The sequence below is a fragment of the Empidonax traillii genome, unplaced genomic scaffold (assembly GCF_003031625.1).
Source record: "Empidonax traillii isolate 1590-97213 ecotype Southwest subspecies unplaced genomic scaffold, ASM303162v1 scaffold276:size1176444, whole genome shotgun sequence".
Lineage (NCBI taxonomy): Eukaryota > Metazoa > Chordata > Aves > Passeriformes > Tyrannidae > Empidonax > Empidonax traillii.
In genome coordinates this window covers 420,348-433,563 of record NW_020955469.1, presented here as the reverse complement: position 1 = coordinate 433,563, position 13,216 = coordinate 420,348, and the positions used below count along the sequence as shown (strand labels likewise).

At 50.0% G+C, this 13,216-nt stretch overlaps 1 protein-coding gene across 1 annotated transcript in view; it reads right to left on the bottom strand.

Moving 5' to 3' along the window:
- Positions 1 to 4,947: 4,947 nt before the first annotated feature.
- The window catches only part of RTN4RL1 (reticulon 4 receptor like 1), a 30,781-nt gene continuing 22,512 nt past the window's right edge, over positions 4,948 to 13,216 (bottom strand). The window contains exon 2 of the mRNA XM_027890024.1: positions 4,948 to 8,091. Coding sequence (XP_027745825.1) covers positions 6,728 to 8,091 — 1,364 coding nt within the window. The 3' untranslated portion in view covers positions 4,948 to 6,727. The remainder of the gene's footprint in view (positions 8,092 to 13,216) is intronic.

The following is a 13,216-nucleotide window of genomic DNA, read 5'->3' as shown; positions in this document are numbered from 1 at the left end:
TCAGAAGATAGCGAGTGAGCCGTGGTGGAGCTGGTGGTGTTAATGTTCTGCAGCAGGAGTGAAATAGCCTGGAGATGTGCAGCGAGAGCAGGGGCGTGTGCCCTAAATAGGAGGGTTAAACAGGGCTTATTCTGAGGAAAGCAGTAATTGCAGCTTGCGTGAAGCAGTAATATTCTTTTGTGCATTATTTACCCAGGAACATCTGCTAATACATATACATTCTCCGGTGCATGTAAACAACTTGTGCAGGAAGAGGATTAGGAGATTTATAAAAAAATTAGAAGCAAGTTAAAAGGGCAATTAGAAGAGCAGAAAGAGATATTGAGCAGTGAATTAGGGAGGATATTTTAACACACAATCAGAGCTCCCCGAGACGTATTCAGAGCAGAGAGAAGGTAAAAGAGAAAATTGGCCAATTACGAAATGATAGCAGGGAATTGGTGACATGAGAGAAGGTAATGGCTGATTTGTTAAACAGTTATTTTGATTCTGTTTTCACAAAGGAGGAAGAGGATGGAGGGCAGCTCCGGAAAGGACTCGGGCTGTGCGGATGAGGGTGGGGGTGAGATGAGGAGCCTGCAGAGGCATATAAAGATCCATCTGCAGAGTGGCTGGGCGTGGGGAGAATTTCACCCACATTCACAGGGTGGGGGAAAAAATGGATTTTAGTGAGCAGCTCCTTACAGCAGGGAGCTGGGTAGTGAGGGGCTTGTGTTATAACACTCGCTTTTGTTCGCCAAATTGGCTGCTTTTGAGTGGAAACCAGGGAAGTGGTCAATGAGGTGACTGATCCTTCTCCCTGTTGAAGGATATTTCTCTGGGAAAGGGGAGGACAGAGATGGATGGGGATTCTGGAGGGTTGCTGCTCCTGGGGCTACTTTTATGTGGGCAGAGATGTTTTTGGCTTGTCAGCGTGACACCTTCCCAAAAACACACACTGCAAAGCGTGAGCACCTGCGTCCTGCTTTCATAGTTGCTTTTGCTTCCATCTGTAACCCAAAAACTCAGGAATACAAGAGCATCCCTGGAATCACTGTTCCCATCAGCACTGGGGTCAGTATCTCATGTTTCACCAGAGCAGTGGTGAGCTGGATGCAGTAAGGGAGAGAAAAAGGCTGGGGGAACAAGGGGATAATGCCAACCAACAGGACCTCAAGGAAATAGTAAGAGATGGAAAGGGAAATACTCTTGGTAGTGCAATGGGAAATGGGCTCTTGGGAGTTGTTCCTGCGGGAGTGGTTGAAGATAACACAGGGAAAGAATCCACAGACAGGGGATTTAGGGAAGGATGAACTTGAAGGGCTGCAAAAAGTGTTATTTAGCTGTAAGAAATGTGAAGTGACGCTTTTGTTCTCCTCTGTCCCTCTGAAGAGGGGTACATGCCACAAAGCAACTTTCTGAGACAAAGGGAATAATTTGGAATTGGTGCTGGGGGGACACAAGTGTGGTCTGGGAAGCGATGGGGAATGCAGGAGAAACTGCAGACTCACGGTGTTGGTTTATACTGATAAACTAAAAATTTATTCTCAGTATCCAAGAGGTGTTTGGTTTTCATCCTGCCTGGGAGGATAAAAGAGATGCAGTGTTGCGTGGTTTCTGTTTTCAAAGCATGTACGAAAAGCTCCATATTAGCAATTACGGGATGAAACTGTGGAAAAGTGGTACAAAGGAGAGAAAATTGGCTCCGACTCAGGGAACGGGATTCTGCCGCCGGGAGTGAGTTTCCAGAGGCACAGTCTGGGGTCTCTTCTGGGTCCTCTGGTGTTTATTTTTTTTTAATGGAAAGGATTTGCATGAACAGCCCAAAGTCAGAGCGTTGAAGCTCACTGATGGAAAGAAGGGAAAAGCAGGCAGAGCGACAGGGACTCATCTCGTCTGCCAGAGCAGCACAGACTGGAGAACACTAAAGGAAAGGGAAACCAGTGAGCAAATAAATGCTCAAGTGACATGTTTCCCAGGGGGAGCATTTGGAGCTCGTGGGGAGCTATTGGGAGTGTCTGCCCATGCTGGCAACAGGCAGCCTGTCTGCCTGAACCCCAAGAGGGATCAATGCACGTCTGAAGGCTGAGTTTGGGATAGGAACATGCAGAGGTTTAGATTTATAGAATCACAAAATCATTTAGTTTGCAAAATGCCTGTAAGATCAATGAGTCCAACTGTTAACCCAGCACTGCCAAGGCCACCACTAAACCATGTCCCCAAGTGCCACATCTGCACATCTGTTAAATCCTTCCTGGGATGGTGACTCCATCACTGCCCTGGGCAGCTGTGCAAGGGTTTGACAACCATTTCAGTGAAGACATTTTCCTTAACATCCAATCTAAACGTCCCCTGGAGCAACTTTGAGGCCATTTCCTCTCATCCTATTGCTTCTCACTTGGGAAAAGAGATCGACCTCCCTTCAGGAAGTTGTGGAGAGTGAGAAAGTGTCCCCTGAGCCTTCTTTTCTCCAGGCTGAGCCCCCCCAGTTCCCTCAGCCACTCCTCATCAGACATGTGCTCCAGACCCTTCCCAAGCTCTGTTCCCTTCTCTGGACACACTCCAGCCCCTCAGTGTCTTTCTTGTTATGAGGGGCCCCAAACTGAACCCAGGATTCAAGGTGCCTCACCAGTGCTGAGCCCAGGGGAATGATCACTGCCCTGGTCCTGCTTCCACACTGTTGCTGGTACAAGCCAGGATGCCCCTGGCCACCTGGGCACATACCAGCTCATGTTCAACCACTGTCAACCAGCACCCCCAGGTCCTGGCACCTCTCCAGCCACTCTGCCCCGTGCCTGGAGCGCTGTTTGGGATTGTTGTGACCCGAGTGCAGGACCAGCACGTGGCTTTCTTGAACCTCATCCCGTTGGCCTCAGCCCATCGATCCAGCCCGTGCAAACGGGAGCACGTGAACCACTGCCCAGCATCACCTCAAAGCAGCCATGGTGCCCTCAGCCACCTTGGGGTTCAGCTCTTTACCCCGGGGACCTCCCTGTCAAAACCTTTGGTGTCTGGGTGCAATTCTAATGAAATCCCAAATTTCTCCAGCCTACCTCCAGCCTGAGCCAGACAATCTCTGGCAAGTCACGGTGATGCCTACGTCCGCTCGACTGGAGAGACGCGTGCTTGGAGGTTGTGGGAGCGCTGCTTCGGAGAAGAGGGGATTTCTGCCAGGCCTCAGAGCAACATTCAAAATGCATGAAGACATGCTGTAGGAAGGGATTGGGGAAAAGACACACGATCGTGAACCAGGGGCCATGGTAGAGCTGAACCACGCAGATGGGAAGTTCGTTATTGAGGCTGAGTGTCAGAGCATGCCATAAAAATTTAGTTTATCCTCAAAGAGCTGTGGTTGTGGAAGAAGGATGGGAGCGGGGAGGGATGGCAGCTAAGGAGAAGGCAGGAGGAATATCAGAAACCTGTAGTCCTTGTGTGTCCTGGCTTGGGCTGGGTTAGAGTTGGTTTTCTTTCTAGTACCTGGTGTAGTGCTGTGGTTTGGGTTTGGAGTGAAAAATGATGTTGATAATACACCAATTTCTAGTTGTTGCTTAGCAGTGTTTACACTGAGTCAAGGACTTTTCTGCTCCTCACCCCACCCCACCAGTGAGGATACTGAGGGGTGCAAGAATCTGGGAAGGGACAGAGCCAGGGCAGCTGATCCCAACTGGCCAAAGGGATATTCCAGACTCTGTGGAATCATAGTCAGTATCTAAAGTGGGGTCAAAGCTGGCTGGGCATAAGTCAGCAGATGGTGGGCAATTGCACTGCACATCATTTGGTTTGTATATTCTATTGTTGCTATTAATTATTTCTTCCATTTCTGTCCTGTTAAACCATCTTTATCTCAACCCATGAATGCTACTTATTATTCCCAATTCTCTCCCCCATTCCACTGCAGTCAGGTGGTGTTTAGCAACCTGCCAGGTTAAACCAAGACGCTGTGTCAAGCGACATCTCCTATTTAGCAGTGTATCATGTCTCCCTTCTGGTTTTTAAACAGTCCCCTTTATCACTAGGAGTTAGAGCGCTTGATTGACAAGGCTTGTAATACACCATGGAGTTGCCTTTATTTTTCCTACATGTTAAAGGAAAAGATACTAAAAATACAATTATGGTTTTGAGCCAGGCGTAGTCTGTTCTGATATAATTCATCTCAAAGACTATCCACCGTGCCTGCTGCACCCAAATCATTTATAAAACATTAGCATCTCCTGTGCTGACATTTCACTCCTATATTACAGGAGTTACACGCAGACTTAAAAAAAATTAATAAAGTGCTTCTCTTCTTCATTCTCCCACTGAGAGCTTTGATTTCCAGAGTATGAAACGAAATAACCAACATAACAACATTCTCCACTTCTAAGGGACAGTGCCAGACTCATTCAGTTGCTATTGGTTATAGAGAGTAGGACATGAGGGAGCTATTTCAGATCACGGATTATTTGTTCTGGCTGCATTGGACATCCCTTTAGTGGAGCTTTAGAGCCCTGTAGACAGAAAAGTTTGAGTTGGAGCTGGAAGGCAGAGGGCTTGATGAAGTAACCTCTTCCTTTCTCCTCCCAGAATTAGTCTTGCTATTCCCCAAGAAGGCTGTTTAAAAAAACATCCAAGCCTCTGCCCTTCCTCACTTGCAAGACGCACAGAAGAGGCCATGCCCTTCCAGCTTCCCCCTCCCACCGCCCAACCGCTCGTAACCATAAGTGCATTGGGGAAGTTTCTTCTTTTTTTTCGTTGGGAGTTCCCCATTTCATTTCCAGATACCTCCAAGGGATCTGACACTGTGTAAATACCCTCTCCCCTTCCCCCAAAGCAGTTGGGAGAGTGGATTTCCCAAGATGGCCCATTCTTCTTGAAGCTAGTGGTGTGTCTGATGGAAAACACAAGCTGTTTCCTTTGGGATTTCCAGCCCCACACAGGAGCTACTGGCTCAAAACATGCTGGGATATGGTTAGGAAATGAACAGCAGCCTTTTCTTGTCCAAGATCACTTTTATTTCCCTTGTTTCATTAACTTCAGTGTCTGTTTGGTCTCACACATCCACGCTGACAGGGAATTCACACCGACTGCAGAATTTGGGCAGCACCTCTCCGAGCCCGTGGGCTGCCAGCTCTGCTGTGCCCCCAACCAGCAAATGCATCCCTCCACCACGGGGTTTAATTTGGGATGAGGGGAACAGGCAGACCTGCTCCCTCTCCTCCACCTGGAAGAGGCCACAATCCCCTTCATATGGCTCTCTTGGACCATTGATATCTCTCTCCTGCCATGGACCAGAAGCCCTGGGCTCTGCGCTTCTCACTGGTCCTCTATGAGCTGTAGTTTTCCCCCTTCTCTGACTCTTCCTATGATACAACCTATTCCTTTTAAGAAACAAAACCTCTCCTGACACTGTCAGGACTGTCTCCAACCTGGGAGCTGCTCCTTGCTGCCCCAGTGAAAACCTTAGTCCAGCTATAAAGGTCCTCACGCCACCTACACAGCTGGGAAGCCCCTCTCTGCCTCCAGCCCAAAAAAGCCCCTTTCTTCCCCGGGGCCTTGTAGCACTCTCCGGAGACAGAGCTCTATGGCTCTATTTATATGGACTAATTAATCTCTCTCTCTCCCCCCTGGTTACAAATTAGGGTGTAAGGGTGAGTTTTGGCTCTCTGGATATGGACTTTGCTGCACCGCACACAACCACCCCCCCCCACCCCTCCCGAAGTTTAGTGCTCTGAATTGCTGAGAACATTGGTCCGCTGTGGTTCCCCCACACGTACTGAGCCTGCCCGATGGCTTTCAGCATCTGTAGGCACTGCTGCCGGTTTGTTTTCTTGAGAAAAAACAAAAAAACAAAACAAAACAAAAAAATCATATACTGGTCTGCTATAAATTCAACAATACAATCCTTAGTTCTGAAGATATAGTTTCCATATAGTTTATAAACATTGTAAGACATACATATGGATAATTGAGGGGAAGGGGGGGAGCCTGTGCATTTGTTGGGGTTTTTTTTCGGATGTGTGGACATGGTTACAAAAAACACACCTCCTGCGGGTACCTCATTTCTTTAAGTGTTGGGTTTGTTGGGGTTTGTTTTTGTTTAATTCCACCTCTAATCAGTCTTTCCTTTGGTTGTTGGCTACTCCAAGCCCAGCAGGCAAGCCCTGTTCTGCTGTAATGCCTGAGATATTCAGGGGTTTGAGATTGTCTTCTAAGAGATTCCCAGCCAACTTTGGCCTCTGGGTTTGAGCCAAAAGGGCTAAAACATGGGAGAACCATTGTCCTTATTACATTGGTATCAGTGTCCTCGCACTCACTTTCAGAGAAACAGTGTAGGCTTAATTGGTGATGGGTTTTACAGCAATTATGTTCCTTTCAGTAATTGGAGGGGTCGTTCGGAGCGCTCTCAAATGAACAGGATTTCACAAGAGCACGGATACAGTCCATTTGTCCGGTTGCTGTCACCGACGAATTGGCTACCGTCCCCGTTATCTGCTTTTTGAAAGGTTGGCTTTTTGTTGTTGTTGTCGTAGGTGCTCGGTTAGGCTGTTTGTGACAAGGTGTGATAATGCCTTTTAATCCGCTCCCGCTGCGTTCGGCACAGTCCGCGTTGGCAGCCCGGCCGGGCACGGAGAGACCGTCAGAAGCCGAGACAGCGTTCTTCCCTTGGCCAGGCCAACGCTAGCCACGTACAAAAAAAGAAGAAGAAAAGAAACTCTGGTCCTTTGTAGATTGGTGGCAGTACAGCTCCGCTCTGTCCGCGGCCGGGGGCTCAGCGGATGACGGCCGCCAGCACCACCATAAAAACCAGGAGCGACGCCCTGAGCCCCGAGCAGCCGGCTGCCTGCTGGACCCCGCTGGGGGGGCGGATGGGCGTCCGCCGGGTACACTTACCCTTGCGTTTGGGGGACAGCGTTGGCATCACCCCAAAGCTGAATTTGTGCTGATAATCAGGCACATAGTCTGGAACCTCCTGCCCGTTTTTCCGCGGCCCCAGGGACACCGGTTTGGAGGTTCGGTTACGGCTTTTGTGGCTGGTGCAGTTCTTGCCGGGTTTGCGGTAGCCCGGCCGGGAGCCGGGGGGGCCGGCGGGCTGGCTGCTGTGCAAACTGTTCTCAGCCCCTCTCTCCTTCCCCTTCTCCTTGGAGGAGTGGTGAGGGTGGTGGGTTTTGGAGGCTCCTCTGTCCGCTGTGGAGAAAGTGTGTGTTTTCATCTGATGGAGCGACTCGGACCCTGAACAGTTCCTAAAGTCTTCTGCTCTTAGCACCTTGAGGTCCTTGCCGTGCATCTGCTCGGGGGACTCGCAGATGACGCTGGAGCTGGAGCCTCTGAACCTGTGCAGCCATTCCCAGAGGGAACGGGCTTTGCAATCGCAGCTCCATGGGTTCCCATTCAGCCTGAGAAACTCCAGGGCTCCCAGGTGGGCCAGGCAGTCCCCCTGCAGCTCCGAGAGGCTGTTATTGAACAGGAAAAGGGTGGTCAATCTTCGGAGGTCATGAAAAGCCCGCCTGTGAATCCACTGCAGCTGATTTTGATGGATGAGCAGCCGATCCAGGTTTATTAGTCCCCTGAACGTGTTCTGATGGAGGCTCCAGAGCTTGTTTCCATGGAGAAAAAGATGGCTGAGGTTAACCAAGTCAACAAAAATATCATCCTGAAGGAACTCAATGTGGTTGTCTTGCAGGTAAAGGTATTGCAGGTTGTGGAGGCCACCGAATATCCCGCTGGGGAGGGAGCTCAGCCCGCACTTGTAAAGATACAAGGCATGGAGTTTCACCAGCCCTTGGAAAGTGTCTGCAGCTAAAGCCCTTAAGTAGCGGTTGTCCCCCAGGTCCAGCTCTTCCAGGTTGACGAACCCCTCGAAGGTGTTGGGGTCGATGAAGGTGATGTTGTTGGAGTAGATCCAGAGGGTGACCATGGAGGGGCTGAAGTGGCCCCGCAGCAGCAAGGTGATCTGGTTGTTCTGGAGGAAGATCCTCTCGCTGTCCTCGGGGATGCCCTCGGGGATGGTGACGAAGTTGTGAGCCTGGCAGCTGACAGTCATCGGGGAGGGGTAGCACACGCAGTCGGTGGGGCAGCCCAGGGCACTGGGCACCTTCAGCCCCAGCAGCACCAGCAGCAGCTCCGCAAACCCCCCTGTGCGGAGAGAGGGGAGAGCGGCGTCAGCGGGAACCGGGCACCTCCCGCCCACCCGTCACTGCTGCGGAGACTATTCTGGGTGAAAAACGCCCCCAATTAACTCAGCCCTCCTCTCTGCTCATGAATTACCCACGCGGCTGTGATGAGTAGGCTCATCACCCACAGTAGTTAAAACGTGATGTATGGAGTACTCCCTGCCTCCTCGCCCTGCCTGCAACAGGCAGCTGGTTGTGCTCCCAGCCCGGAGCAGGCAGGAGAAACTTTCTCGGTGAGAATTCACGCTGGCAGCGCAGGCAGCAGAGCCCCTTGCCTGCAGGCAGCAGCGCTGTCAGAGGAAATTTCGTGGTGTGAGAGCAAACAGAGGAAATGCAAACCCTTTTACGTGCCCACCCTTCCTTATAATGCATCTCTCAGATCGCCTGCACTTACGTATCGGAGAGGAAAAGGGACAGAGATTTAGCAATTCCCAGCGAGCCACCTAAAATTACACGTGGGCAGTGAATCTGCACAGCACACCCTGCTCCCCCAAAGGCACAGACTCATCCCCACCATCTCCTTTGACTACAGTTGTTAGACACCACCATCCACCCTGAAACCCAAGTGATTTACAGGAAAATATGTTGTCAGCAGTTGGTGGAAAAGGCTGAGCCGAAAACTCCGTTTGGAAGTGGGATGCTCAGACATATTTCTAAATGGATGTCCTGTGGCAAAGCATATTGCATCCTCTAATGCTACAGTATGTGCTTGTGAGTGGGGCTTTCTCACAGCAGAGAAGCAGAAAGTGAGGCAGGAATCATCCCCTCCCTCTGCTCAGCTCTCAGAGTGCCGGTTTCACCGCCCCGCTCCCGTCTCGCTCCCACTCCTCACACCAGGCTTGCTTTCAGGCTATTCCTTCTGCACCGAGTGGCTTTTCAGACTCATTGCACCAGACTTGTCATTTCTCATTCAGATTTTCCTCCTAGATTTGGCTTTTTCCTCTTATACGCAAAATTTGCTCATGTCTAATGAATTCTGCCTCTGGACTTTACGGGGAAAAGGAGTAATAGCAGAGCAGCGCACAGCTGCCGGTGCCATCCTGCCCACGAGTTCTACTCAGCTTGTAATAATCTGAAAAACGAGAGTGGAAGTGGAGTTCATCTCTAATTACTCAACGTCGTTATCACCAGCTAGTCCAAGATCCTGGACCCCTTGGGCTTTTACAGTCCCTCTCTTCAGTGCCTGCAGCCGAATACAAGTGGGAGGCACAAAAACCTTACTGTTTTCTTATTAATTCTGTTTGAAATATAACCCCATGGTTGCTGTTGCCTTTTGCCTGGTATGGAGATCTATTACCGTTTAGTTAACAGCAGGTGACCCGTCCATCTGGACCCATCCTTTCAAGGCAAAGTTGTCACATATTTTAGATAAACTGGGTTATTCAGACTCTCCATAAATCCCCAGTAAGAGGTAGTCAGGAAAAAAAAAATAGCATCGCTGCCCAAAGCATTGGACCAAGCCTTGGCTGCGATGGGAGTGGGGAGGACAACTTCCAGGCGCTGCCCTTCAGGAACAAAGCATCGGCTACCAGGAGGGATGTCTCATCCCTGCACCGCTGCCAAAAAGGGGTGATGAGTCGGGAACGTTTAATTTGCGACAACTCCTACGGCTGTGTAGGAAAAGGAACGTTCTCCAAGTCACCGCCGTAGCATTTTGGCTTTGCTGTCGTGCCTTTGCGATGAGCGAGGGGCTGTGCTGGTGGGAGCATCGTGCCAGCGCTGACTACCCAGCACTCCCTGCCAAAACGGGAGCCCTCGCTGCAACTCACCGTGCAAGCGCCGCCTGGGAAACAGCGGTATCCTGAGGATATGGTGATTATCCCAACGCCAGATAACGATGGGAAAGATAAAACTATGTTTGCAGAAATATATTCTGCTGGGTTTTTCTTTTTACCCGCGGATGTGCTTCACCAAGGTGGGACGGCTTCGCCTTCCCCGTCTTTACCTTGGTGACACTGGAGTTTGAAGCCTTCTCTAGGTCTTATGTTTATTAGTAAAATCCTGCCAGGCACAAGTGCTGCGACGATCTCCCACATGCAGAGTCTGTTATTGCAAATACCAAATCACAAGGGTCTGAATCAATAAACCATCTCCCAGCTATACGCAGCAGGTTGGAAGATTACATATTGCCTCCAAACAACAGTTTTATGCGCTCTTCCGTGACACGACAGTTGCCAGGCTAACGGGATTACTGACGGGAGGTGGAGCCGGGCAGGGATCTGGGAGCATAGACGATTTCACGTACGGGGATGGTGATGACAGGCGGCTGTTAGCAGCGCGCGGCGATGGACGAAGGCAGCCTGGGTCTCCCTGGAGCATGGCCAAGGTAGAGGCTTCTGCCGAGAGGGAACGCAGCGTTTAACAGCTCACTGCCTGCAGGGATAACTCCAGAGGTAAAGGTCAGAGGGAACTGAGTCCATCTCTTTAATTAACAGGCATCTGTGAGTTAACGGCTGGAGGCCCTATGGAGAGGGAGATGTGACTCCTGCGGCCACCACGGATGGCGGTGGGGATAGCCTGGGTTGTTGCTGGTTGTCAGCTTCCCAAGAGTATGATGGAAGGGAGAAAAGGCAGGGATGTCTTTCTACTTACGTGCTGCAACTTGGGAGGAAGGAGAATGGGGAAATGGAAGGCTGGATGATTAGGAAAAGAAGGTAAACAGGGGAGCAGGACTTGGAAAGGAATTCTTCCTTATGAGGGTGGTGAGGCCCTGGCACAGGTTGCCCAGAGAAACTGTGGCTGCCCCATCCCTGGAAGTGTCCAAGGTCAGGTTAAACAAGGCCTGGAGCAACTCGGTCTAGTGGAAGAAGTCCCTGCCTATGGCAGGGAAGATGGAACTAGGTGGTCTTTAAAGTCCCTTCCAACCCATTCTGTGATTCTATGAAGGTCTGGACTCCCCAGTGGATGTACACAAGGCACATGATTTCACTGAGGATGCTTTCCCTCCAAGCCCATAAAACCTGCTGATTGTCTAGTGCTTTGAGAAGCTGCTCCTGAGATGCCCTGGTATTGGTCACAGTTTAGATCTGGGAATGAGACCCCCAAGATGCAAAGAGGTTGTGGTCATGGAGCCATGAAGCTCCTGAAGCTGGTAATGCCAGTGTTGCAATATCCAGCAGCCGAGTCCCACCAGGACAAGACAGCCAGGAGCACTTTGATCTCACTGGGCTTCCCAGGCAGGAAAGCAAGAGGGGAACTTCCCAAGAGGTCCCAGCCCAGCTCTCCTGATAGCCTGACCCTGTCTAACTTGTTGAACTTGTTATTCCTGATTCAGCCCTTTCAACTTCGTCTTGTAAAGGTTGTGAGGCAGATGGAGGGTCACCAGCCTGTGTGTCAGAGCTCACTGGGGAGGGAGAGCTTCAAAAGCAGCACAGAAAAATCCTACAGAAACCTGCTGGTGAAGTGAGTAAAACCAAATCCCCGCTGACAAGGATAAAACCAGCAAAGGGGTGTTTATCTTCTGCCTTTCTCCCACTGACACGCTGTGTCACCCCAGCTTCTGCTCGCCGTGTCCTTCTGCCGCCTCCTGCTTCTGACTGAGGTTTCAGTGATTGGAATGAATTCGTCTGACTGTCCAAACCATTTCCCATGTAGCATCCCTCTAATTGAGCATTAATTAGGCATCAGTTAATGAATGCTTGAAATAATTTATCTTTGGATGCGTCCAGTTTGCAGTCTTACTTTTAACAGCATTAGACTCATTATTAGATTAACATCGTTATAAATGTTCTCCATTACCTGCTTGTTTCCATTGTCTTAGCCTTATTACTGAGAGTGAAAATCACTCCTCCCACATGCATTATTGATGAGTAAGGACTTTCTATATGTAGCACGGGATTAATTGTTATACAGTGTAATGCATTTAGCGTGAAGCCTCGATTTGTGCAAGAGCTGAAAGCAGCCAGAAGAATGCAGACACTCGGAGCCAGCGTGCTCGGCCAGACACTGCACATCTCTCTCCAGCCCAGACCAGGTTCCTCCCAGGCCGGTGCCAGCACAGGAAGAAATTTGGAAAAAAAAAAAAAAGCCAACAAAATAACCCTTGGTTTGGTACCCAGGATCAAAGGGGAAGGTTTGAAGGGTTGGAGCACTTCCCCGACACGGCAGCAGGGACACTGGCCTCTGCAGTGCCACTTGCTCCAGAGAGCCTGGTGTACCTGCACCAGCAGTTTTCTTGCTTTGTAAGATTTATAACACTTTACTGTATCTCTGAGCAAGGCAGAGCCTTGGTTTCTTTAGCACAACATGTTGCCACTTCTTTTCATGAGGGGTCTCAGGCTCGAGGCAAATACATCACTTGGGACAAGGACAGATGCTTTGTCCCTGGGGGGGGGAGGCATCTGCAGAACCCCCCCAAAAGGCAGCCCTGCCATGACCCCCCCACCACCCCCTGCCTTGGTGAGTTGCTGTTCTCCCATGGACTCTTTCACCTCTCCACCCGGACAAGCTTATATCGGTCACAGCCCTTCTAATTCTCCGGCAGGAGAATCCGCTCTCGAGGATGGAGCAGGTTGCTTCTCTTCCAAATCTCTTCTAAACCACCATCTGCTTTGGGAGACCCATCTTAGCTCATGTCTACATGCAACTTGACTGCCTGCTTACTGTGTCCATTACCAGGGCTGCTCAAGCTGTTAGATTTATAAGCTCTTTAGAGCAAAGCCCTCGTCTTCTGGTTGCTGATTTATGTATCTTTACTGCCATAAAACACTATGTATTGCTACTACATAATATAAATAATAATACTTAACCAGAGTGTGCTACAAGTGGGGAGAAAGCATCTGGCTTCTGCTCACAGACGGGATTATCAAAAAGGGAAAAGCTTCCTCATCACTCACCCTCTTCTGAGGCCAAACTCACACCTGGTGTAACACCACCACCTCGCTGTCAGCGAGCTCCAGAGAGAGATTTTCCTGCCCCTTCCCACCCTGGATCTATCAAAGAATGTTTTCTAAATTCACCCTGAGCAAACTAGTGCACAAAGACATGACAACAACCCTCGGGGAAAGTACACTTTGAAACTTGGGAACAAACTCAGAATTGGATGCTCACATAGAGAGAAACTGTTGTTTAGGGAGAAGAAGAAGCCT